We start from the raw sequence: 26,496 nt of genomic DNA on the forward strand, positions 1-26,496 counted from the left end.
TATGACAAAATAATAATTTATAAATTATCAAGGGTTCATGAGAGAAGGGGGAGGGGGAGCGGGGAGGGAGGGGAAAAATGAGGACCTGATGCCCGGGGCTTACGTGGAGACCAAATGTTTTGAGAATGATGAGGGCAATGAATGTACAAATGTGCTTTACACAATTGATGTATGTATGGATTGTGAAAAGAGTTGTATGAGCTCCTAATAAAATGATTAAAATATTTTTTTTAATTAAAAAAATAAATCGTATGATATGAATTTAAAAAAAGACCAATGATAAGCCATTGCCCATTATCCCTTTAGAGATCTCCAAGGGGACGGAGCCTTGCTACGTTGCCCAGGCTGGAGTGGAGTGACTATGCACAGACCACAATTCCAATTTGTTCAGTTTCTGGCCTGGGCCAGTTCACAGGATAGACAGATGTACTATCTGGTCTGCTATAAGCAGATTAATAATGTGTATAAGTCACATTGTACACAACGGTAATTGGTGTAACTAAAAATGATAACATATATTCACCCTCTGCATTCTCCCAACATAACCTCCCAAACCCAAACTTATTGGCATCTCCTCGGTCCCACAGAGCGAAGCCAAGGAGCCCGGGACTCCGACTCCGCAGGGCGCTCGAGCTGTGGAGGAGCAGGCGGCATCTGTTCTGGGGTCTGCTGGTCGGTGGGTGTGGACCGCACCAAGTGCTAAATCACTGGGCCACCACGACACCTTCCGGGAAACCCACAGATCAGGTCAAATAGCATGACCACGTTTTGTTTTTAGAAAACAAGACAAATCAAGCCAAAGCTGACACAGGGGGACTCTTCCTTCGGATAATTAAGATGATCTCTGAGGCGTCTGGGACCAAGACACAAAGGAATCTCGTGAAGTTTTTGGCCCTGTTTTTTGTTTTTCTACCAAAAGATGGATTTGCTTCTTTCTTCTTTTTTAATTATCATAGTCCTTCAGGAACGGAAACCCAGATGCCACCTACTGTGGCCCTAGGCACATAGGTTTGCGGGGAGCCCTGTGCAGCGCCCTGAGGCTTCGGCTCAGCCTTCTCTTGCACCTTGGCAGGACCTGGACAAAACCAGGCTGGTTGGGGTTTCAGCGATCAAACCTTATTTTAAAGTTTGGGCAAGTTCAGGATGTATAAGGGACACCACAGGTCTCCAGGTCTACGATAACCCCGACAGCTAATAGTTTAGGCCTTAATTCTGTTACTCAACACCTGGGCCCCATTCCTACCAGGATGCAACTATTAGCCAGTGGTTCTCAACCTGCCTCATACCATGACCCTTTCATGCAGTTCCTCATGTTGTGGTGGCCCCCAACCATAAAATTATTTTCCTTGTTACTTCATAACTAATTTTGCTTTTGTTATGAATTATAATGTAAATATCTGATATGCAGGACGTATTAGGTGACCCCTGTGAAAGGGTCATTCGACCTCCAAAGGGATCACGACCCACAGGTTGAGAACAACTGCTATAAGCCAAACGACTGATTTCTTCTACCTAAGACACCAGGGCCTGATACCTGATTGAGGAATCCTGACCATGAGGTACTCACTGGCTCTTTGTAATTTCCTTAGATTCTTGCCTTTATTTTGAAAAGGAGATTCTTCCTCCCCTGTTGCTTTGTTAGCCAGGCACTGAGAAAATATTGTAGGAATTTACATATCTAACACACTACCCCATACCTACTAGACGGAACAGAATTTCTGGAGTCATTCCTTGGAATAAGGAGCCTTACTGGCACAGTGGTTAAGCACTTAGCTACTAACTGAAAGGTTGAGGGTTCAAACCCACCAGCCACTCTGCCTGAGAAGGCGTGGCAATCTGCTTGGGGCGATTCTATTCTACTCAGTCCCCGAGGCCCCTGGGAGTTGGAATCAGCTCAATGGCAAGGGGTCCGGCTTATTGCTTTTGGTCTTTGGAACTGATATATTATGAAAGAGCTGATCGTCAGACTCCTTTCCTGAACAGCTGCTGAGGTGAGTGGTTCTTCGGGCCCTCTGTCTGGGGGTCTGTCCGGCACCATCCTTGGCAGCAGGCAAACTCAGCTCACCCCCATCGTGGCCTAGAGCTATGTGCCTACTCCGCCCTGCTCTGCACAATGGCAAACGAGGTCATGGGTAAAGCCGCTGGGGTCACTGGCAAACCCTCCTGGCCTGGCTCGTTTGCCAAGGCCCTGGTCAACACCAGCACTTGAGAGCCTCGTCTGAGATGTGGGGGCACTGGAGAGCCATGTCCAGAGAAAGCTCGCCCTGCCCCGACTGCTGCCCAGGGCAACAGCGGGAGAAAAGAAAGAAGACTAGGAGCTGACAAGGGCAGGAGTGTGGGCCTTTCCGGCTAAATCCTTTTATAACGTGTTCAATAAAAAGTTATATCCTTAAAAGAAAAAAGATGATTCTGATGCAGTCACTTCAGGCTAGCATTTGGGAACCACTGGCTCAGGTGCAGGCGCGCTAGCAGCACATCGGCTAAGAGCGTGCGCAGAGGGCAGGGAGGCGTGGCCGTCTGCTCTGGAAACACCGACAGCCCCGGAAATCCCAGCAAGCAGTCCTACTCTTAGCAGTCCATAGGTCACTGTGAGCCGCGATTTGACTCAACAGCAAAGGCTTTGAGTTTGGGATTGGTTTTGGCTTAAACTGGCAAGCCCAGCGATTCTGACAGCAGTCAGGAGCCAGAATATTCCAAATTGGGAAGGGCTACCAAATCTACAACAGAGATGGGATGGGCGTCACCTCTCCAAAGGCCTCACCCCAGCCAGAAAAACTTCCCAGTTGGCCATAAAGGTAAACTCACCTGATCACTCATGTCTCCAGACTCCCAGAGAGCAAACACCTTCTGTTCATCCGGCGAAGCAGCGGTCTGTGGGGGAAACTAACCAAGGCCCAGGCATGAACTGGTCCGTCTTTGCCCGTGGACCCACCCATCCTGCCCTGAAAGCTTGGCAACTGGGTTCCAACCCCAGCTCAGCAATCTCCTAGCTGGGGGTTCCGGACGTTCACAACACCCAGGTCTGTGTTGTGCGTTGTCCTTCCAAAAATGACCAGTGCTTCCTAGGGCCTCCATGAGAAAGGGCATAAGAATGGTTAGCTGTGCTAATCAACTGGGCAAACCCCACCCTTCAGTTTGACTCTAGTTAAGTTCTCGGCTTCAATAAATGTCAACCTTCCCATGTGCCTTGAGAAGTCCCCTCCCCCATAAATCCTCAGGTTACCCCTGGGGGTCCCTTCAGTCACTATCCACAAGGACTGTGTCAGCGGTCCTGCCAACCTTCAAAGCTGCCTGGTTCAGCAAGGTCCAAAGGTGGGCCAGGGAACGGCAGGACAGGCCCTGGGCACCGGAAGGAAGGAAGTTGATCTAGGGGGCTCAAGTACTGGCTCCACAACTCAAGTTAGACACCACATCTCACTCGGTCACTAGACACATTTGCTTCAGAAATGGGTGCTTCCAATTCTGCCGCATAGCTAAATACCAGAACCAGCAGTTAAACTCAAGTCTTTGCCAGATTCCCCACTCCATGACGGGGGCGAAGGGACAAGTGGAGAAATAAAACCTCATCCAGCTCAGATACAACTATGCTAGGCCCCTCTTCAGAATCATGGGGGTCTCCGTCTGGCTCCAGCTCTACCAAGAGAAAGTAACACAGCAAAAGCAGGCCGGGGCACACCCAGGACATCCCGTCTCATCTCCCCTCTCTGGCGTCCACTCTAGCAGCCCAGAACCCTCCTCCCTCTTGCTACTCTGAAGGCCACTGGAGCCAGCTGCTGAGTGGACAAGGACAGCTCTAAGTAGAGAAGTCCCGAGCCCTAGCACCTTCCATGGGAGACCCACAAGGGGTAGGGGCTAATGCAGGCCCTCTAAGCACAGGCCTGCTGTGAGGACCACGCCAAGACGCTGGGCCTCATGCCCTAGTTCCGTTCCTCCCGTACACAGGGATGGCTTGGCCTCAACAGCAGCACCCAAAGCTGAGGTGCTGCTGACCTTGGCCCTGGAGACATCAGCATCTTCTGTTAGAGATAACCTCAGTGTGTGCTGCCAGCTGGGGAGAGCCCAGAGGAGACAAGATCAGCTGGAACAGCCTCCCTTATGCAGACTGCACGCTTTCCCTCGCCCCTGCCAGGTACTCCTCTCCATTCCGGCCTCTTCCAATGAAAAGAATGCCTGGGGTGTGGATGGCCCATCCTGCTCCCTGTGAAGCCTGGTGCTGGAAATGCGCACTGAGAGGCCACCACTTTCAGGACAGGGAGCCTGCCGAGGCTGGCATGCGCAGTGGGTTTGGACATCGCCTCTGGGAAAGGGCTCCGCCCATCTCAGGTGCACAGGAGGATCTGAGACATGGACTCATCATGCTGATGCCCATGCCCCAGCCCTCACGTCTTCACCTTGCTGTACCTGTTCCTTCACCTGGATTAAATGACAGCAGAAATGACATCACCCTGAGGAAGGGCAGAGCAGACAGGAATAGGGGAGGGGCCACACAGGGCCGAGGTGGGAAACCAGAAAGGGAGCTGGCGACACCTAAGGTACTGATCAAGGCCCAGCAGCACGTAAGGGTGTGGAGACACCCTATTCATCCCTGCCGCCCAAATCCCACAATGCAAAATACGGTCTCCACTTCCACCGAGGACACAGGCTTAGAGAGGCTGGCAGGGCTGAGGGCACATGCAACCACACCAACACATCAAGATTCAAACCAAGGCCAATGGCCCTCTGATCCACACCCCTGCGGTCTCCTCTCCAGAGGCTACCACACATCCCCCAGAGAAGGTGGTCTGTGAGGGCCCCTGCTCCTGAGGGAGGGCTGGGTGTCCAGCCTCTCCCTGTCACCTGTCCCAGCAGGTGCTGAGGCTACTTACAGGCACCAGGATCTGCTTACACCCGGCGGCCAGCACCGTGTCCTGCAGCATGCGGTCCGAGATGCCGCTGAAGAGAGTGTGGCCAGGCGGCAGGCTGGCCAGGTGCATGTTGAAGAGGCGCTTGAGTTCGCTCAGTGTGAGCACAAACTGTCTTTGGAAGGTGGCCTCCACGAAAGCCCGCAGTTCCCGGGCCACAGGAGTGCTGGCACTGCCCAGGGATGGGTGCCCGTTGAAGCTGTCCCCACCTGCTGCCCGCCCGATAGGCAGTCCATTGGCCAGCCGGCTGTTGAGGCCACCGCTGGGGGAAGTGTCCATAGGCTCCTCTTCCTCCTCCTCCCCCTCTTCACTCAGGGGCTCCTCTTTGATGCGCACCCCTGGCGGTGGGGGGGCGGCAGGCACCTGCAGCTGCTCCTTCCTGCGCTGCAGCTCCCGCTCCAGCAGCGCGTGGTTTTGCTGGGCCTTGGTTTTGGCAACTTGGACCCATTGATCCCCAGAGACCACGCCAACAGGCACTGTGGGGAGAGGAACAGTACAGCTGAGACCTGGCCCTGGGACTGGTCCTCGGACAGGGACCGTGCAGACCAGCAGGGGCTGAAGCAAGCACCCTCTCCGCCTTCACCCCACCTCACTCGAGAAGGAGCCGCCCCAATCATAAAGGAATAAATAGGACTGGGGAAAATTAAATGTTTATATTCAAGTGGGGTGAGATCGGGTCCTGCTAGCACCTCCTCCCACCCTGCCACCTTCTGTTGACCCCAGAGGACAAGCAGGTCTACAGGGCTGGACCAAGACCCAGCCAAGGAGCTGAGCCCACAGTCACTACAGCTGAGGCCACTAGGTGAAGGGTGAGACACTGTCCCCTCTCCGGACCCAAGTCCTCAGACTCCTTCCAGAGCCCCCATCCAGCTCCAGAGACCCTCACACACCTGACTGTCCATCCGGCTTCTTTGGCATGGTTTCCTTGACGAGATTATAGACTTTTTCTAATCTGGAACGAGAGGTAAACCCATCAAAGTTTAAGCTGCACATTCCCCATCATCTCCCTCACAAAAGAACCTTCCCCCACCCCCACCCCACCGATCCAGAACATCCTGGCACTGAGGACACTGCTCATCCTCCTCCTTGCAGGGAGGATGCCTCTTCCCAGGCTCTTCCGCTCAGGCCCTCGGGGATCACAGCTTCTCTTTCTAGCCTGTCGGCCCCCAGGAGTCTCAGGCTCCTGCTCCTCTCCTGAACCCCCACCTACTGCCCAGCCTGCCCCCTCTCCCCAGACCCACAGACCTTGCCTCACCCAGTGCTGACCAGCTGGGAGCAACTGTGCAAGCGACGTGATAGGTGGGCCGGGGAGGAAGGCTCCTGGGCTCCAGGTGCCTCCTTGGTACTCCTGTCAGCCCAGCCCCCCTGGCTCCCCCCAGCCTGCTCTTACTTGGCCTGGATGCCCGTCCACAGCATGTGCTGCCGCTGGACCACATCTGGGTGCTTCTTGATGAACTCCCCGTCATAAGGCAGGATGAACTCCCAGCCTCTGTTGATCCTCACCACGGCCATGTGGTCCAGGAAGTCTTTCACGTCCTCCGCACAGAGCTGGGGGGCAAGCGCCACAGGTGAGGCTCTGCCAGCCCGAGGTACCCAGCCTGCACCAGCCTTGGCCAGGGGAAGCGCCACTTACTTTGGTCACAGCTGCCACCTCTTTCCTCACCACCCAACGGCTCTGTGTGAACTTCCACATCTAGGAGAGATTCCGGCCACAGATGAGAACCTCGGCCCTCCCAACCCAGCCCGTGTGGGTGTCTCGGAGCTGGGATAAAGGGTCGACACCTAGGCCCGGGCATCAGGCAGGAGCTGACATGGGCTGGGCCTGCACATCCACTTGTGGTGTGGCTTTGTGCAGTCACTTTACCTCAGCCTCCACTGTCTCCTCGTGCATTGGAGCCCAGAGGTTGTCTCCTCCAGGGAAAGCCGCTCACCCACGACAAACGCTCCCTGGGACTAAGGGAGCCTTGTCTGTCTTCTTCCCACTGGGTCCCCACACTCCTGGGATCGTCATGAGGGACCAGGAAGCTAAAGAGCTCCAGTTTCGTAACTGGGGAGCCCGCAGCCACCAGGCAGAGGAAGCAACGGTGAACTTGGTGCCGTCCAGAGAAGCAGACCCAGGGGTGCCACCTGTCCAGTTAGTCGGGACAAGCTGGACGGACATCTGGTTTGAATCACTGTAAACCTCACGACCAAGTTCACATTTTAAAATAAATGCTCCTTGGCTAGACTCCTTCTGTGGGCCTCCAGTGTGCAGCCTCTGTGTGAGAGGCACTCAGAGGGCCCTTGGGGTGCCCGAGGGGCAGGATCCCAATCATGGAGGAGGAGGAGGAGGAGGAGGAGGAGGACAAGCAAAGGCCAAGTAGCCCCAGAGGCCTCTTCACACGTCGGCCCTGTGCCTGGAGTGCTGGCGGCCCAGCACGCTGCTGGCGACAGAGGACACTCACCACAAAGTCTCGGCCTCTGCAGAGCACCTCGGCAGGCACACCACTGTGGGGGCTGGAGGAGTCTCGGGGGTACAGGATGTCACTGCCCACAAGAAAGGAGAGTGGCAGGTCAGCTCTGTCCCTCAGCCCCCGGCCCTGTCCCTCCCAGGTTCACAGCAGCGCTCTCCAGCCTCTCCCCAACAGGGGCTCTGCGGGTACACACAGCCAAGAGCTCTTCCCTCGTCCCCCCCCCCAGTTCTGAGCCCCTGAGATGAGCAGGGATGCAGTGTACACAGCCTTGGGGGCTCGCCACCACATCTAAAAGGTGTGTGCTAGCAAGACAAGACGCCAAGCTTCAGTACCGGCCAAGATGAACACATACCACCAGGGGGCACTCCCCCAGAGGCCCAATCCCAAATTCCAGCCCAGCTCTGTGGCAAGCTGTGGCCAGACACTTGGCAAGTTCCTTCCCTCTCTGAGCCAGTGTCCCAAGTGCCTACAAAGATTCCACTCAAGAGTGGTCACATGGAGTGAGTGATGAGCCACCTCAAAGCTCTCCATAGTTAAAAACGTGTGGGACACCAGACAACAGCAATGAACGGGGTGCGACGGGCTGGGCATCTGTTAATCGGGGAAAGGGCGCCATCATGTGGAAATAATGTAAACATACCTCACAATTTACGCGGCCAACCAATTTTGAAATGATGTGCTTTTCTACAATGAACTCCTTTTTGAAATGTTGGAACCATTCACATTCTGAGAGAAGGTTCACATTATCGTACAATAACATATCCTCTCAAAGTGAGTCTTTACTGGTGCATTCTGTGCTATGCTTGTTATTCAAACAGACATGGGGGTTAGCCACCCGGAAGTTACCAAAGGCATTATGTAGAGGCCACACAGGCAATCTCTGACCCCTGGCACCTGAGTCTAGTGAAGGAATCCAGGAGAAAAGACACTACTGAAAGACATCAACCCAGAGATTCAAGACCAGTGAGCCCCAAAAGGATACAAAAGAAGAAATCGCACATAAAAGTATGCAAAGCAAAGAGGAAGCGTGAGTGAAACGCAACCAGACGGGTAGATTGCCCTCAAAGGAGTGGAAATGAGCTGCCGATCTGACTTGCCAGAGAAGTAATGAGCAAAACACAGGCAGGCCCTGACGCAGCCCCGACGCTCGCTACTATGAACCACACTTACTCTGTTGTGTTGTTTGGAGTGTTTTAGGTGAATAAGATGATGATGGTGCAGCAGGTAATTTGCTTATCATTCTCAAATGTTGCATGCTATAATTAACTGTTCAAAAGAATGCCAGCTGTGCAAAGACATTGATAACTAAAGGCAATATAATGGAAAATGCAAGAAAAAGAATTCAGATATTTGGTTAATATCAGAATCGATCAACTTATACAGTTGTGGGAAACTGAATGTTACAATGCAGTTAAATCAGTTCACTGAGAGGAAAGCTACCAATATTCAATTCTATTCCCGGTAAAAATAATCCTTAAAGAATTAAGAGCATTGCCTTAATTCATTTATACAATTACGTTTCCAGAAAAACAAACAGCTGAGGAAGTTCATCAGGGCAGACACAGAGGGCACTGCCATCTCGAGAACATTTTTTGTGCACAAGATCATCCCAGATCGACACTCAGACACACAGGCAGCAATGATAGGCAAAAAAGTAAAAGATAAATATAAAGTGCAAAGAACATGGACTATAAATGTACTGCCAGGCTCAAACACAGAGAGAAGTACAGTACGTAAGTACAAGAGCAGGAGCAGAGCAGAGGAGACACTTAAGATACCCTGAGGTCTTCCCATTTTCTTGGAAAAAACAACAATTAATATTAAACTGAGCTATGAATACATGCTGAAATCTGCAGGGTAGTCACTGACAGTGAACACACAGTAACTTGCAACGTAGAAGGGGAAAATGGGATCATAAAAAATAAGCAGTTCATTGGAAGGCAATTATTAATATAAAATAAACATAGGCAGAGCAAACAGAAAACACTCCAGCAGATTTAAAGGCCAGCCCCAGTAATCACATTCCATTTCCGTGAGTTCAAGAGCTCCCGTTAAGAAGCTTCACAGTTAACGTACCTCTTCACAACCCAGTTTCCTTGGACTAACATCGCCACCTTCTGGATGCCACGCAGAACAGCCACAGGGTCGATCGAGGGGCCCAACAGGCTCATCAAGTTGGCAAAAGGCATAACCTTCACTGAGGAGGATGCGGGAGAAAAGGGGAGAGGGGCCTGGGTCCTTATCTCTCCGACTCACACACTGTCCCCAGACTGCGAGTCACAACACGGCATCAAAACACCGCTGAGTGCCAGGCCCTGCACACTCCCGGAACCTTCAGTTACTTTATGAGCAAGACCCTAATGATTCCCATTTCACAGAGGGCCAAACTGAGGCCCAGAAGGGTCCAAAACTTGCCCCAAGCTGACCAAACCAGTAAGAGAGCCACAGTCGGCACCCAGGAAACCTGGTTCCACAGTCTGTGCCCCTCATCCCTCTGCTCTCCTGACTCACCCCAGCCTAAGTCCTCAGCCCCAGAGCACTGATCGAGGCAGAACAGCCTTCCCCGCCCCCAGTGGCACAGAGTCCTCCTCCAAGAGGAGAGACGCGTCCTGACTGGGAGGCCTGGTGCGGGCGACTGGGCACCCCGGACAGAGCAGGAGAAAACCCCTCCTGGGTAAATCTGGCAGCTGGTGCTCCGATGGGAGGCTCCGTACTAAGCCCGCAGGAGCCCGAGTCATTTTACAGATGCACTCGGTGGAGCTCCGAGGGCCGGGGCCTGTGCCCTCGTCTCTCAATCCAAGGCAGAGCTGCAGGGCTGGGTCAGGCAGGCCTGGGTGGGCAGGCGGGCAGAGAGGGTACCCACCATTCTTCATCAGGATCTTGATCTGATCGGCCAAGGGCAGGGTACGCAGCTGGGCCATGGACAGAACATTGCTGGGGGCCACTGGCTTGTCTCTGTTGGAAACAGAGATGGGTTAGAGCAGGCTGGGCCAGGGGAGGGAGAGGCTGTCCCACCCACCCTTACTCACTTCTCCTCCTCCTGGCTGGGCGGCATCAGCATCATGAGGTACTCACTGTAGGGGAGAGGTTTAGGGGTTTAGGGGCTCCGCAGGCTTGTCCCTGCCCATGCACACAGGCTGCAGGCAGGCCGAGACCAGGAAGGGTTACAGGAGGAGTGGATCGAGGGCAGCCTCACAGGACCGAGAGCTCCCACAGGAAATAAGAGTACCAGCCTCCACGCCCCTCTCCCCAGACTACAGACACCTTGGTAGGGGGCAGGGGTGTCGATTTTAGGGTCAGGAGCTAGGCCCTGGGCCTGACACCTGCTTCCCACCCTGGCCTAGCCAATCCCACCTGGGTGACTTGACAAGTTCCGTGTTCTCGACACCATTGGAGCCCTGGCCAAGCAGGTACTGACGCTCATACTCAGAACGGCTGTCCTGGAGGGTGGAGGGGAGAGATCAGGCTGAGCTTCGGCCAATGACCGGGCCGCCCTCAAGTGCTCAGTCACTCCACGGTCTGGCTCCAATTCACAACATCACATTCAACCTCCAGGACACGATGACACTCCAGGCCCCCAGATGTCCCCTCAGCTCACTCTTTGTGGTTCTATGACACCCCACAAACCCCAGCATCCTGAACTCACTCACAGGGAAGGTAAAAATAACAGCTAACGTGAACTGAGCGCCAATGGCTGTGCAGACACACCTATTCCACTCCTTCACCCTCAAGTCACGCTACAAGGCAGGCACTACTATTCCCCCTTCGTACATGAAGAACAGCTAGGTAACCCGCCTGAGGTTGGAAACCAGGAAATAGCAGAGCTTTCTGGCAATCTAAGCCCAAGCCTAAGGCTGTCAAGATAAACCTCTTCCAGAAAAGTTCCAGAGAAATCAGAAGTTGCTCCTCAAACAAATGCCAGGGACGCTCCGAGGGCTACCATCCCATGTCTTCTTTCCGGCGCCATGAGCGATTTCAAGGGCTGGTTCTGAAGCCGAGGCAGAGATCTGAGTTGGTGGTCCTGACCCCTCTCCCCCTGAGCCCAGGCTCAAGCACCTGGCAGGGCGCTGGCCCCACGCAGACTCGTGTTGTGTGAAAAGTACGGAACCACAGTTCAGATCTACTCCAAGCTCAGCAAGTTGTTCCTGCTCCCACCAGGACGGGCCCTAAGTGGCCTCGCGGCCAGAGTGAGCTAAGTGCCCACAGTATTTACATTCTTTCAGGCGCTCGCACCGAGCAACACAGTCGGGTTTCAGGTGAGCTGCAGCTCTTCTCCCGGGACCCCGCAGGCCCCCGGGACCCTGGTGGCTCACCCTGAGGCCGTAGTAGTGCAGGTGCACCCAGGGCTCTTCGGCGTGCTTCTTCTGCAGGAACTCGTAGGACTGCACTCTGCGCTGGCGGGCTTGCTCCGACTCTGGCCGGGAGAAGCGCACCTAGGGGCGGCAAGGGAGGGCTGATGCCGATGCCCCCAGGCCTGTCACCCTTCCTGGGCTACCTTCCCAGTCGCTGTCACAGCAGAGAACAGCCACTGGAACCAGGCTTTCCCCTTCCCCAGAAGCTGTTTAGTCAAGCTAGGAAGCAGGTTTCTCTGGCTTTGCCTGTCTATGTCCCATCCCACAGAGCACCCCCATTTTCTGTCTTACCCTCCCCATTCTCCCTCCAGTCACAGGAAGCTAATGCCCGACCCCTGACCCCCACACGCATTCCCAACTGTAGGAGGAGGCACTTGACTCCTGGCCAGTGAAGCCTGGGGATTTAGTCAAAAGCAGTAAAAGTGAAGTTTCCTTTCCCTGGAAGTCTTAGAAGCTGGGAAAGGATTTGCACCCAGAGTGGGGAAGCTTTACCCACGGGGGGCAGAAATCTGGCCCCCCCCAGGGACAAACATTCTTCACCACTCAAACCACACTGTGCAACACCTGCGCCAATGCGTGTTACCATCTTTCTGTAAACGGACTCGTTTTAACTTCCAGATGCTTACACAACACACCCCAAACCCTGCTCCACAGGGTGTCTTGGCTAGAATCCTTATTGTAACAAATCACCAGGCCTTCTTTTGCAGTGCCGCTGGGTGAGAACCGCCAACATGACTTGCGTGCAAACTGTTTGCATCACCCAGGGCCATATGCTTCAACAGGGCAGACTCCCTGTTGTACACGGGCCTTGGGGGGGTGGGGGGGTGGGGAAGAACCCTTAAAAGAAGGCCCTGCTGGCGCTGTGAGTTAGGTGTTGGGCTGCTACCCAGAAAGTCAGAAGTCCATGCCCTCCAGGAAGCCCAGCTAGAATTCCAAGGAGGACAGACACCCAGGAACTGCCTTGGCCCAGAACCCATTTCCTAGAGCCCCTCCCCAGCTCTGGCCATCTCCAGGCAGCTGAGCTACAAAGCCAGCCTTGCTCCTCCCAGGCTGTCCCTCCCTCCTAGGGCCAGCGCTCACCGTGACCTGCTTAACATCTTCTTCTGCCTCATCCTGCGAAGAGTCTCCCGCTACAAGAGAAACAAGTCCCTGGCTTGCAACCACTGGTGAAGGCCTAAGCTCCCCACCCACCAGGGGGCCTCAGCCAGGGCCGCTGTGGGTTCTCCCTCTAGACATAGGCAGTCACACCCCAACCCCTCAGGGGCAGGGTCCTGTCTGGAGTCATGTCTGGACTGCCACAGCTGAGGGGTGGAGGGCATCCACTGGGTGGGGGCCAGGGAGGTCTTTGTTCATCCTACTATGCACAGGGCTGCCCCCACAACCCAATTTCTTCAATCAACACCTTTCCCCAGGTCTACCCTGTCCTGCCCAGGTGCAGGCAGTTAGGCAGCGCCAGGGCTGGGGGTCCAGAGCTCACCTTCATTGGCTGCCTCCCTCTCGCGGTGCTTGGCGTCGGCTTTATCTAGGTAGGAGAAGCTGGGTCGCAACTGCAGGATGCCATGTAAGGGTGTCAGGTGGAGCTCACCTAGCAGAGGAGGAAGGGCAACCCAATGCTAGGAACTGGGGCCGACCCACCCTGCTGGGCTCAAGGGAGCTTTACCAAGGGCCCTAAACTGCCCTGAAGACCTAGGCTGATCAGTACGTCTCCCACCCTTTTCCCGCTTAGAGTCTTGGGGACACCAGACTGGGGGCCATTCTTGGTTCAACTTGGTCTTAGATGCAGAATTAGCACACAAGTCAGATCAGAACTTGAATCTGGGCTCCTGTGCAAACCCACCCCCTTACAGCATGCATCCAAATCCTTCAGCAAGCTTGCAAGGCCCTCCCAGTTCTGATCCCTACCGTCTTGCAACTACACTGGGCAAGCACCCCCTGCTTTCTCCTGCCTCCAGGCCTGTGAGCTACGTCCACTGAACTCAGACTCCTTCCTTCTCAGCCTTCCATCTCTTCCTGCCCAAGCCTCACCGCCCCTAAGAAGTTGAGAAGTGCAAATGTGGCCAGAGAAGGGGCCCCTGATGGAGCCAGGTGGTTGCTCCACAGCCTCTGATGAAGACTCCGTACGAATCAGGGCACACACACATGTGCCAGGATAATCAACTCCAAGTCAACGTAAGCTGGAGGGAGCAGGAGGCTTGAGACAGGGAGTAAGAGTTCACAGTGCTGCTGTCAAAAACGGGGTTGAGAACTGTATCACTGAGACACTGGCTCAAACAGAAACACAGACAGCAGGGACCTGATACTAGTTAAGAATCTACTGCTTCCCACATGTCCAGATGAATGCCATCTATTGCTTTATAAACCCTAAATACTTACATACCTAACATATTTATATACTGAACAGCTTCACTAAGCTAGACTCCGCCTATTTAAAGTGTACGATTCACTGTAATTTAACATGTCCAGAGGTATACGATCACCACCAGTCAATTTCACAACATCGTCATCATCCAGAAGAGACACCCTATTGGCGGTTGATCTTAGTTCTTCCTCTCCACTTCCAGCCCCTGTCTCAATGGAGTGGTCTATTCTGGACAACTCCCATCCCATCCGTGGGGATGGACTCCTACAGCAGGTGGCCTTTTGTGACCGGCTTCCTTCCACGTGGTAGCACCTTCAGAGCGCTACGCCGCTTAGAGGGCTGAGTGATGGTGTACGTACGGACGTAGCACATTTCCTTCCACACTTGGCAGCTGAGGAGCATCTGGATTGTGTCTAGTTTGGACTATGGTGAATGATGCTGATGTGAACATTTCTGTACAGGTTTTTAAGTACACGTGTGCTCTATCTCACTTCTCTTCATTAGAACACTGGAATTTATGGGCCATAAAGACCTTGTTTAAAAAAAAACACAAAATTCCACTAGTTGTCCCCAAAATTATACTGTGTATGCATGCACATGCATGGCCACTCCTCTCCCTCTCCACTGCCTGGTACATGGGTACACACCCCACTCCACACAACTTCCAAAGCCCGGCTGGCCCCGGGGGTGGCTCTTTGACAGGGTAGGGGGAGTAGGACCCTAAGCCAGTTGCTAATGCCTCTCCAGCAGGCCCCTTCCCATTCTCCCCCGACCAGAGGAGTGTGGCCAGCCAGCCCCATTACCTTTCCTGTAGAGTGCAGCCGCATAGCGAGATGTGTTGCTGGTGGTCTGGGAGGAGCAAAAAGTCTGCTTGTCCATCAGCTTCCTAGATGTACAGGGAGAAATGATGTCAAGGACAGTGATGGGGAGAGGGAGGTGTTGGGTTGGTGGGGTGCATTCCAAGTAGGGGCAAGCAAAGCCCACCACACTCACTCCTCAGACCCCATCCTGGTCCAGTTGTGGCAGGTGCTCCAGGACCACTTTCTATTTAGTTCCACAAAGAATTTGTTTGGGGCAGTGACACCTCTCTCTCAAACATATACAGATACCCTTGGGACAGATGGCAGGACGGTGTACAAGACAAGGACCCGAGGAGGCCGGCAGTGAGGTGAGTCCCCAGAAGGGATTATGTAGCAGGCTCCAGCCTCATGTTTGACCAACAGGAAGCGCAGCAAACTCACGAGGAATACGTGCTGCTCTCGTCAGTGCAGGTGCCGTCCACGTTCAGCGCGATCTGTTCCCCTTTACTGCGGCAATAGTTGGGGTTCAGGGTGTCGATGGCCATCTCAAGTTCTACCTGGAGACATCAAGCATTCCCCACCAGCTATGAGGACCCCAAGGCACGGCGCCCCCAAGGCCACCCCCAACACTGGTCCCTGTTCTCCCCTTTATCCCTTAGGCTTAGCTACAACAAAAGCACAAGCAGGGCTTACACCAGTGGGCTCATAGCTGTTCAGCTCCGGCCCCACTCCCAAAGGTCTAAATGAGGTGCCCACATTTAAAAATGAAGATTCCTTATAAAAATTCTTATCAAAATAAAAAATTGCCAACTAACTGCTCTTGGGTATGTGACAGAGCTGGGCATACTAAGCAGGCCCCTGCATGGGACACTGCTGCCCATGAGCTACAGCGGGCAGACGGACGGGGCAGGTACCTTCAGGTCTCCAAGCCCTGTCCTCCATCCCTTCCTTCCTGGCCACCAGAGGTAACAGGCCTGCATTCTGCACCTTCACTTCTTCCTGTGGGCATCAGCTTGTGCCCCAGGTCCCACACATATCTGACCCTATCCTCAAACCTGTCTCTTAAGCCCACATGTGCTCCCTGACTCTGCTGGAGCTCATCACCCCCTTTCTTTCTTGAAACTCTCTCAAGACCTTCTAAGTTGATGGTTCTCCTCTTAACTCTGGGTTCCCAGACCCCTCGCCACCCCATTCCCATTAAGAGCACAGGCCCACCTTCTGTTGCTTAGGCTTGATCTTGGCTGAGAGATGAGGAATGTCATCGTAGGTCATTGAGGCCGGGCGCACAGGGTACTGGGGAAAGCAAGACCATCAGTCCACTTGACTCAGCTGGGGCCTCTGGCCAAGGAGCAACAGCAACACCCCTCCCACCTCAAGCAGAGACCCCAAACTCTGGACCCCCACCAGCCTGGCCAAAGGGCTCCCCCACTGGTCTCATCTGCAACTTATGTTCAATAGCCTCACCTAACCTTCTTCCAAAGGTCAATTTTAGAATATCTCAGACTTTCAGAGATGTCCAAGCACAGAAAGCCCAAAGGGGCCCAGTGTGCATTGCCCAGCAGGTTTTGTGGCCCAGGGAGCACTGCCTCCTAGTTGTACGGGGTCAGTTCTCGGCCCCTCAAGGCAGAAAGATGGGCTCAATAAGACGAGGCGGCTCTGTGGGAACTCCTGATATCAGAGCTCTCCTTTCACATGTGTGAATCTTCCCCTAATAGGAAATCAGAGAAATGGGAGCAGGTCTGCTGAGACCCTCTCTAGCCCTCAGCCTCCTGGTGTAAACTGACAGTTGTTATGAATGGGTTCACATGCCACCAGTACCCTGTGAACGCAACTGCTCCACAACTAACGACCGGGGACACCATGCCATGCCCCTTTTTTGTGTTTCCATTTTCCAGTGGGGATGAGCCCTGGTTTACACCCACCCTTGCGTTCCCCACAGCCTCTGGAAGAGCCCAGTGGAGAGGTGGGCGGCGCAAAGTCAACTCCACATTTAGGGGTCATGTCCGATTAGCTACATACTAGCCAGAGGGTGTTTAAAATCAGGAAAGAGGGTTGTATCCTCTCACCATACTTATTCAATTTGTAAACTAAGCATATGACCAGAGAAACTGGGTTATAGGAAGAACGTGGCTGGAGGAAGAATTATAACAACCTTCGCCGTGCAGATGACATCATTTTCCTTGCTGAAAGTGAGGGCTTAAAGTACTTACTGATGAAGACCAAGGACTGTGACCGGTAGTGACATAAATTCATGTCAACGTGAAGATAGGTAAACGTGTAGGGGTGGAGTTCAGCCTGTCAATCAGGTCACTGCCTGAAGGTGCCTCCTTGTGGGCATGGCCTTCTCATAAGGAGGGCCCTGAGGAACTCCCTTTCTTTCTCTGCCTTCACCTTCCTGCTGGGCTGACCCTGATTGCTACCAGAGCCATTGGATCTCCACAACTCTGCACCCATCAGCCATAGCTTGTGACTGCGTGAGTCTGAAGAGGGTGCTATGGACTTGTATTGAACCTACGGCCTTGAGTTGGACTGGGCTGGGATGTTTTCTTGATACACATTTACTTCTTGACATAAAGCGCTTTCTTACACATATGTGAGTGTCATTGGATTTGTTTCTCTAGTCACCCTGGCCTAATACAGTGCCCTTCAGTATGGATCACAATTCAATGTAAAGAAGCCCCAAATCCTCACAACTGGACCAATAGGTCACATCATGATAAATGGTGAAAGGTTGCAGCTGTCAAGGATTTCACCTTGCTTGGATTCATACATAATCAGTACTCAGGGAAGCAGCAGTCAAGAGAACAAAGGCTGCATTACATTGGGGCAATCTGTTGCACAAGACCTCTTTAAAGTGGTGAAGAGCCAGGATGATATACTTTGAGAACTAAGGTGCGTGGTATTTTCAATTGCTTCCTATGCATGTGCAAGTTGGATGTTGAACACTTTGTCCTAATAACCTGGCATTCCGTGATGCTCACCTTCCCAACACAATAGCAAAAGACAAAATGGGTGCATAAGCAAGTGTGGTGAAGAAAGTTGATGGTGCCCGGCTATCAAAAGATACAGCATCTGGGGTCTTAAAGGCTTGAAGATAAACAAGTGAATATCTAGCTGAGAAGCAACAAAGCCCACATGGAACAAGCACACCAGCCTTTGTGATCATGAGGTATCAATGGGATCAGGTATCAAAGTCTCAGAACAAAAAAATCCTAACAATGTGAATGAGGGGGACCGTGGAGTGCAGACCCAAAGCCCATCTGTAGACAATTGGCCATCCCCTTACAGAAGGGTCACAAGGAAAAGCTAGTCAGGGTGCAGTACAGCACCAATGAAACATATAACTTTCCTCTAGTTCTTTAATGCTCCCCCCCACACACACACACCCATTATGACCCCTTACAAATCCAGCTAGACCAGAGCATGTACACTGGTATAGATAAGAGCTGAAAATACAGGGAATCCAGGACAGATAAACCCCTCAGGACCAATGAGAGTAGCGATACCAAGTGGGGAAGGGGGAAGGTTAGGGGAGAAAGTGGGAGCTGATCACAATGATCTACATATACATAACCCCTTCCCAGGGAGATGGACAATAAAAAAGTGGGTGAAAGGAGACATCGGTCAGTCTAAGACATGAAAATATATATATAAATTATCAAGGGTTCATGAGGGAGGAAGAGAGGGTGAAACGGGCTCAAGTAGAAAGAAAATGTTTTGAAAATGATGATGGCAACGTATGTACAAATGTGCTTGACACAATGGATGGATGGATGGATGGATGGATGGATGGATGGATGGATGGATGGATGGATGGATTGTGATAAGAGTCGTACAAGCCCCCAATAAAATGATTCCTGAAAAAAAAGAAAACAATGTATTGCACTGGGTTTAAAAAAAAAGGACATAAAGTTCTATATCATGATGGATTATTATTAGCCAAAGGAAGCCATAACTTTATTTCACGCTACAACATGAATGGGCCTTGAAACCGCTATACAAAGCAACAGAAGCCAGTGTATACAGCCACTTATGAGCAAGGTTCTGAAGAGGCCAATCCAGGGAGCGGGAGTAGATTAGTGCTTGGCTAGGGCTTTGGAAGGGAAAGAGAAGGAAATGGGACTGAGTACTAAAAAGTACCAAGTTTCTTTTAGGGCGAACAAAAATGCTGTAAAATTAGATTTGTGGTGATGGCATACAACACGATTGATACTAAAATACACAGAATTGTACACTTAAACTGATGTATTGTGTGGATGTAAATTGTATCTCAACATGACTCTTAAAAGTAATAACGAGTTATGCAGGGGTTGAATTAATACATACATAAATGTTATAAACCGGGCAAGTACACAGGCTGTGTCAGCCACTGGCTAGCATGGTGGGGAGGGGGCAGAGGTAAAAAAAACTCAGGGTGGGGGAAATCATGCTGGCTGGGTTCAAATCCTATCCAAGACCGGCTGTTCCCTCTCCAGCAGGCCCCTCTCGCACCTCAGTAACGCCCCGGCCATCCTTGTCGATGCTACCTCAGCCAGGCAAATCTCTCCTCGCAGGAACCCATGGGCCCCCCCTTGATACTACAAACCATTTTGCACAGCACGAAACTAAGGCAAAAAGTGACGGCACTCTGAGAAGCCGAGCCTCAATGCCAGCAGTCGGATCCCAGAGCCAGACGTGAACCATGCCATCGTTCTGCTCCTCACGGGGCTGGCTGTTGCCCTGACTTCATCCATCTTCAAAATGAGGTAGTCTTACCACCCCTCCTCCATACAGCAGAGAGAACCACGCTCTGCACCAAGAATGTAAGCAAGTCTGGTGTCTCCCATTACTCTCACCCACAGCCCAGGGCTCTTGCTTTCGCCCACCTGTAGCTTCAAGTCCATAGTTACCTGAAACAGATAGAGCTTCTCTGCCAGACTTTTGGCCAAGTACACGTCGATCTGGAAGCAAAAGATTTACCCAGAGGTCAAACACAATGCCTCAACCTGCCTCAGGCAAGGGGTAGTGGCTAAGATAAGGTGACCAGACATCCTGCTTTTGGTGGGACAGTCCCAATTTTCAACAAATTTTCCTGCGTCCCGTGGTGTTTTTTAAAAGTCCCGATTTTTGGAAAGAATGCACGACAAGTTAAGGTATACGGTTTTCGGCTGCCATGTGGCTATTTTGCCAGGATATGAGTTTTATCAATGGTGTCCCACTTTACCAATGTTAAAATCTGGTCACCTTAGGCTAAGAGGCAGGCTGGGGATGTTACAAAAAAGGGGAAACGAGTCTCTAATCTAGATCTGTCTAGAACCAACAGGCCAGAACTCTAGGTGATCCCAGGGGACCAGGATAAGTATGGGTTTGGTTTCCCCCAACGCAGGTTCACCAAAACCCTAGAAAGGCCTCTTGCCCCACAGTTCCTAGCTCAGATTAGATGGCCTTAGCCAGTCCCAAAATGCCTGCAACAAGGCCCTTCCCATGGCCTGGTCCTGCTCTCAGCTGTTTGCCTTCCTGCTTCCTGGCTCACGTGAATCCTGCTTCCTGGCTCCTCATGTGAATCAAGTCTTGCCCCACAGAGCTTCTGAGGGTTGGGTCCCAGCCCCCCGTAGTGAAGGATTTCAAATGAATAACTGGACCTGGTAAATCCAGATTGGTGGGGCGCAGGGCGTGGGGTGGGAGTGGTCATTTATTTAACAAATAATCACAATGGAGGGATTATGTGTCAGCCACTGCAGTTCGCTCCACAGATGTAGCTGTCAACAGAACAAAACCCCTGCCCTCAGACAGCTTATGTTCCAAGAGGATATACACATTATGCAAATAAGCTTGTCTAGGAAGTGGCAGGTGCTGTGGCCATGTGTGAAGTATATTCAAGGGCAAGGGGCAAGGGGGTGGTGGGGAAGGCTGTAGGAGAATGTCACTGAGGGACATGGTCGGGGAAGGCCTCGCTGTCAAGGTGAAGTCTGATCAGACCTGAAAGAAGGGCGGGGTCAGCCATACGGACTACAGACACTGGGGAGAAGAGCATTCTAACAGAGGGACAGAGTGGCCTGAGGGTCTCTTGAAGCCAACACATCCCAGCATGGCTGGTGGAGGGCTGAAAGGGCTCCAGGCACTGCTCCCTGCCACCTTAAGCAGAGGACTTACCTCCTGTACGACTGGGTCATCCTCTTCATTGGCCATACTAGGGGCGAGCCAGCCGTGCAGTCCTCGAACTCGATCTGCAAGGGAGGGGCGGGGCCTGGACCATCACCAACTCATTTGACCACTGCTGCAATACGCCTGCGCTGGGAGGGAGGCACCCCATACAAAGAGAGGGACCTTTCTACAGCTGTTGTGGAGACAAGGAACTACTCCATGGGCCCAAAGGGAGAGAAAGAACTAACCAAGCAATGGGTGCAGGGAAGCATACACATACCAACACCTGGTGTTGGAAGAGGACTAGACTTAAGGGTTCTTTGACCACCCACCAAGAACTCACTGCCCACAGGGGTACAAAGGCTGTCTGGTGCAGGGTCATGAGTAGAAGACTCAAAAGCTAATTAAGGGCCCTGTAGAAGCTTGAAAGGTTCAAACTTCACACAGGAAGAACACTCCATTCAAAGGCTTTTCCATGGTGACCATCTCTGAAACTAGCTTTCCAGCATGACTTTAGGACCCTGCCCTAAGTGAATGGATAAAAAGAACGTGGCTTATCAAAAGAATGGGATATTATTCAGCTCAGCTGTGATATTTACACACTTTTCTCTCAGGCATCAACCCACCAAGTCATTTGTCCTAGTTTATAACGAGGAGACCAGCTCCTGGAGACACTGGGCCCAGGCCTAACACAGGAAGACTAATTGCACTTCAAATCCAGGCCACCAGACTCTGCAAGTAACTCAGGGGCAAGGGAGGTCAAAGGTGGGAAGAGGAGGGCTTGGGGGCAGGAGGTGCATTTGGGCTGGGCCTTGAAGGACGGAAGGCTCTGGACAGCAAAGAGGAGGAATTCCAGGTGACAGGAAGCACCAGAGGAAGATCTCAGTGGGGTCAGGAACTAGTACATTCTAATGTGTTTTCTTATATCGGCTCTTTTTAGCCTTGGTTTTATAATCTGACAAAAATGATGGGCTGGGCCACAATCCCACAAGGTACTGATCAGCTACAAGGCAAATAAGGTGTATAAAACCATCCCATCCTTTAAGATTAAATGACTTTGTGGGGGATCGGTCAGCTTATGGTCCAGCCGGGAGGGACATACTTTGAAATTAACAAGGAACTTGCTTATAATCAGCCAATGCAACAGGTTTTTAGAGAGAAGAGAATCTCCTGCAAAAGCTGTAGCACTGGTGACAGGAACCACAGCAGCGGCAGACAGTTGTAAAGACCTCTAGGGCCCACTGGGCTTGCTGACAGAGCATGCCTTCTCCAGGCACTTACAGAGGAGCCTAAAGAGCAGTAACACTTGCCCAAGCAGAGCTAAGGCCCAGTGAAACCCAGAGGCAGAGAACCATACTTGGCCTCGAGAAGGGTTGCAAACTGTCCTGGTTGACAAACATTTCTTCTGAGTTACTTCCAAGTTGATCCCGATACTTCCTAATTAACCACATAACTATAAGTAGAGTTTGTGGGTTCTGAGACATTGCAGTAAATTTCCAAACCCAATTGAAGAGGGTGGAGGGTGGGGTGGGAGGAGGAAGATTACTGGGGGAGGGGAGTGCAGTTGGTGTTAAAAGATGACGTCGTACTACAGCTTGGAAAAAGTTGGAAATCTGAGACACGTTTAGCCTCTGCCTAATAGTAAACAGCTTTGTGCCGATTCTTCCTAAACATAATTATTTCTTGGATAAAACAAATAAACAAAATCCCCAAACCCATTGCCATTGAGTTGGTTCCAGCTCAAAGTGCCTCTATATAGGGTTTCTGGAGCTGTGAATAATTACAGGAGCATTCAGCCTCATTTTTCCTCTGAGGAGTGGCTGGTTGAGTTTGAACCACCAACCTTGTGGTTAGCAGTATAACATACATGTGATAAACATTAAAGGAGCATGGGGACACCCACAGATCTTAGCAGTTCCAAATGTATGTCTCTTGGGTGAAACCATCACAACTCATGTCTACTCCATTATCTGTACTATTGAACACTTTCTTTAAATCAGCCAGTTTTCATTTAAATAAACTTCTTTGAAAAGGTACCCTCACTTTGAAACTGTTAAGTCAAGACAGTTGTCCCTTCACAAGCAGGGCACCAGAGAAAAATACGAAACAGACAAATGAGGTGTATCCAAAAAAGCAACTATCGTTCATCATAAAGAATAGCCAAGTGTTGGTACATGCAACATGGGTAATCCTTGAGAATATTACGCTGACTGAGCCTAAGTCAGACACCAAAGGACAACTATTGCATGACCCCTTACATGAAATACCTAGAATAAGCAAATACATAGAGACCAAAGTTGACTGGTGGCTACAAGGTGGTCAAAAAGCACCAAAAGGCTTTCAGTTCAAACTCTCCAACTGCTCCACAGCACAAAGATCAGGTGCTCTGCTCCCATGAAGATTTCTACTCTCAGAAACCACTCAGAAGGGGCAGTTCCACTCTGCCCTATAGGGTCAATGAGGTGGAACAAACGCACTGTTTGTGTCTTTAAACTGATAAGAACAGATACTACACTTCATCTTAGCCCAAAGGCCGAGAAGCGATTGTCTGTGTTTTAAAAGAGCCTGGCAGCACAGTGGTTTAAGTGCTGGGCTGCAAATCCATAGTGGATGGTTTGAACCCACCAGGTACTTTACAGGAGTAAAGGCTTGGCAACACGTAGCCATAAAGATTCTAGCTTTGCATTATCTCTGCAAACAATTTCCTTCTTTGCTCTGAGATCAGAACTATCTGGTGCCAGCCACTAAGACTGAACATTTTGAAGAAAAAAGTCTTTAAACTAATCCAGATCTTTTGGATTTCCCCTTTTGGGAAAAAGAACAAAAATTCACATTATAATGGACTCTAGACTTTCTGGAACCATGAGAGCTAGTTGAATCCCTGAAACCATTGCCCTGAAATAATCTTTAAAACGTAAATTAGCCCCTGAATTTATCTTAATATCAAACAATAAACTAAAACCAAATTCAATGCCATGGAGTTGACGCAGACTGATAGCAACCCTATAGGGCAGGGTAGAACTGTCCTTGTGAGTTTCTGAGACTGTAGCTCTTAATTGGTGGTTTTGAACTGAGGGCCTTACAGATTGCAGCCGAACGTGTAACCACTATGCCACCAGGGCCCTAAACGCAAACAATAGTCTAGCTTGACTAGTAAAAAATGCCTGTCTTGGCCATTAGGCTCTTTTGCGAACGATCTATGAGAAATCAAAGTGACAACAGCAACTGGCCAGGTGAGATGGGAGCCTTTAGGGTGGGACGCCTTAGAAGGGAGGGTGAGAATAGCTGCACAACTCCCAGAATGCAATCCGTGTCCCTGAATTACACATGCAAGATAGAGAGCACGTGGTTTGCTCTGTGTATCACCAATAACAGCAAAACTCTTGGAGATTCCATAGGGCAGTCCTATTCAGTCACTATGAATCAGACTTGAGAGCAACTGGCTTGGACACGGGTTTGGATGGGACCAAGGAGTTGAGGGGAAGAAAACGGGGAGCCATTACTGTAACAGGGCCTTAAGTTTCTGTTTAGGAAGATTCAAAACAACATTTGAAAATGGATAGCGTGGGGGAGGGGGGCAGAGGAAGGGAGGGGGAAGGGGCAGAAAAGGAAAATGAGCTGATTCCAGGAACCCAAGAGGCAAGCGAATTTTGGGAATGATGAGGGCAACAAATGTATAGATGTGCTTTACACAATTGATCTATGTATTGTGATGAATTTTATGAGCCCCAATAAATTGATTTTTTAAAAAAAGAAAATGGATAGCGGTGATGGCTGTACAACATAGCCAATGTAATTAATGTCACTAAATTGCACACTTAAAAATGGAAGATGTTTTGTTATATATAGTCAGCCATATTTTTACAGGGGGGGGGGGGTCAAGAATAATGCTGTTAAATTTTAGAGACTCTTGTTGAGCCCAGGGGTTAGAAATGTTAGCCAGACCAGCACCAACCTGAGCATCTCCAGAGGACCTAAGGTTCACATGAAAGGGGCTAACGCTCACCACCTAAATACTTTCCACCCTTTCAGGCTGTTCAAGCCAAAACCAAGGGAGTGCTGGTGGCATAACGGTCACAAGTTGGGCTGTATTTTGAAACCAGCAGCTGCTCCTCAGGAGAAAGATGGCTCACAGTCTCAGAAACCCACGGGCAGTGCTATACAGTCCCATAGGGTTGCCTTTAGTCAGAATCAGCTCAAAGCCGGTGTGTTTGAGGGAAGCCAAACCCATCAGCATCATCCCTGACCTCTCTCCTCTCGCTCCAAAGCCACGGCCACTTCCCCAAGCCTGCCAGCTCCATCTTGTGCCTGACTGGTCTCCCTGCTCCATCCTAACCCTGCTGCAACCTATGTTCAACACAATCACTGATCCTTTTGAAAGCCAGGAAGTCATGTCACTGCAAAAACCTGCAAAGGTTGCTGTCATAGATCAAATGAATTCCCACCCACAGCCATCAGGTCAACTCAGACTCGTAGCAACTGTAAATCTCAACAGGCACAGCATGCTTCATCTTTCTCCCAGGGAGTGGTTGGTGAGTCTAAACTGCCAACCTTGAGGGTGGCAGTCCAATGCTCACCTGATGGTACCACCAGGACTTCTTATGGGTCAAATTATATCCCTCAAATTGGCTAGGCCAGAATTCTTAGTAGTGTATAATATTATCTTCCATTTTGTGATCTGATATAACCACCCCATATATTGGAAATCCTAACTTCTGGGTTAATAAAACACAATTTGAAGTAGCTGTGTTCATGATTAGGCGATATCTTGAGTGAATCTACTTGAAATATTATAGAGATTAAACACGCAACAGAAGCCAGAGCGTAACCTACTACCACCAAGTAAGTGCCCAGAGCAGATACAGTCCTTTGGGCCCAGAGTCCCTGTGCTGTGAACCTCCTAGACCCAGGAGGCAGAGAAAAGTGTCCCAGTCAGAGCTGAACAGACTTCCAGCCTCCAAAGTTTTCTCTCCAAACTTTGAGAGAAAAAATTTGTTTAAGGAATCCAGGTAGTTCTACAATAGCAACACTGGAAAACTATGATAGCTTCCCAGCTCACTTAAAATAAAAATCAAAGATTCTCTAGTGTGTGAGGCACTAAACGAACCTGTTCTGTTACCTCTCAGACCACATCTCACATCAGATCCTGCCCTTCTCCCCCCACCTCTCGCCTTTGTAACTACTGGGACCCAATAACCTCATGACCCCTTAATTCCTCCAGCTGGCAGCAGTTCTGTGCACTTGGGCACAGGAAGTCAGAATGGCCTCTGCTCCCAACAGGGAGCTGCTCAAAGGGAAATAGGACAAGGATAAGCAAGTGAAGTTACGGATGAGTCCAGAGCAAATGGGGGTACTTGAAGGCCATGGTTTCATACATACACTACCCAGAAATCGAACCTCTTGATCAGAAACGCAGAGGCAACCAAAATTAACTGCTAACTGATGAATGGGGATGCATGGCGGGATGTGTGTGTGTGGGTGAAGGGAGGCGCCGGACAGTGTAATATA

At 51.1% G+C, this 26,496-nt stretch overlaps 1 protein-coding gene and 1 pseudogene across 2 annotated transcripts in view; both read right to left on the reverse strand.

Annotated features, from left to right (window-relative positions):
• Nucleotides 1-26,496, reverse strand: part of POLR3E (RNA polymerase III subunit E) — a 32,130-nt gene that overhangs the window by 3,260 nt on the left and 2,374 nt on the right. For both annotated transcript variants that reach the window (XM_004705732.3, XM_045285677.1), the window contains 18 exons: nt 20,998-21,071; nt 19,755-19,805; nt 16,081-16,158; nt 15,307-15,422; nt 14,869-14,951; nt 13,184-13,291; nt 12,787-12,836; nt 11,668-11,787; nt 10,709-10,794; nt 10,384-10,428; nt 10,218-10,309; nt 9,431-9,551; nt 7,346-7,427; nt 6,535-6,594; nt 6,292-6,449; nt 5,792-5,853; nt 4,866-5,377; nt 2,806-2,883 (listed from right to left, as the gene is read on the reverse strand). In XM_004705732.3, the coding sequence (XP_004705789.1) occupies nt 2,806-2,883; nt 4,866-5,377; nt 5,792-5,853; nt 6,292-6,449; nt 6,535-6,594; nt 7,346-7,427; nt 9,431-9,551; nt 10,218-10,309; nt 10,384-10,428; nt 10,709-10,794; nt 11,668-11,787; nt 12,787-12,836; nt 13,184-13,291; nt 14,869-14,951; nt 15,307-15,422; nt 16,081-16,158; nt 19,755-19,805; nt 20,998-21,033 (1,938 nt within the window). In that variant the 5' untranslated portion in view covers nt 21,034-21,071. The remainder of the gene's footprint in view (nt 1-2,805; nt 2,884-4,865; nt 5,378-5,791; nt 5,854-6,291; nt 6,450-6,534; nt 6,595-7,345; nt 7,428-9,430; nt 9,552-10,217; nt 10,310-10,383; nt 10,429-10,708; nt 10,795-11,667; nt 11,788-12,786; nt 12,837-13,183; nt 13,292-14,868; nt 14,952-15,306; nt 15,423-16,080; nt 16,159-19,754; nt 19,806-20,997; nt 21,072-26,496) is intronic.
• Nucleotides 23,437-23,533, reverse strand: LOC115867993 (annotated as a pseudogene).

Source organism: Echinops telfairi, unplaced genomic scaffold, assembly GCF_000313985.2.
Source record: "Echinops telfairi isolate 266 unplaced genomic scaffold, ASM31398v2 ScPeMD7_5;HRSCAF=22, whole genome shotgun sequence".
Taxonomy (NCBI): domain Eukaryota; kingdom Metazoa; phylum Chordata; class Mammalia; order Afrosoricida; family Tenrecidae; genus Echinops; species Echinops telfairi.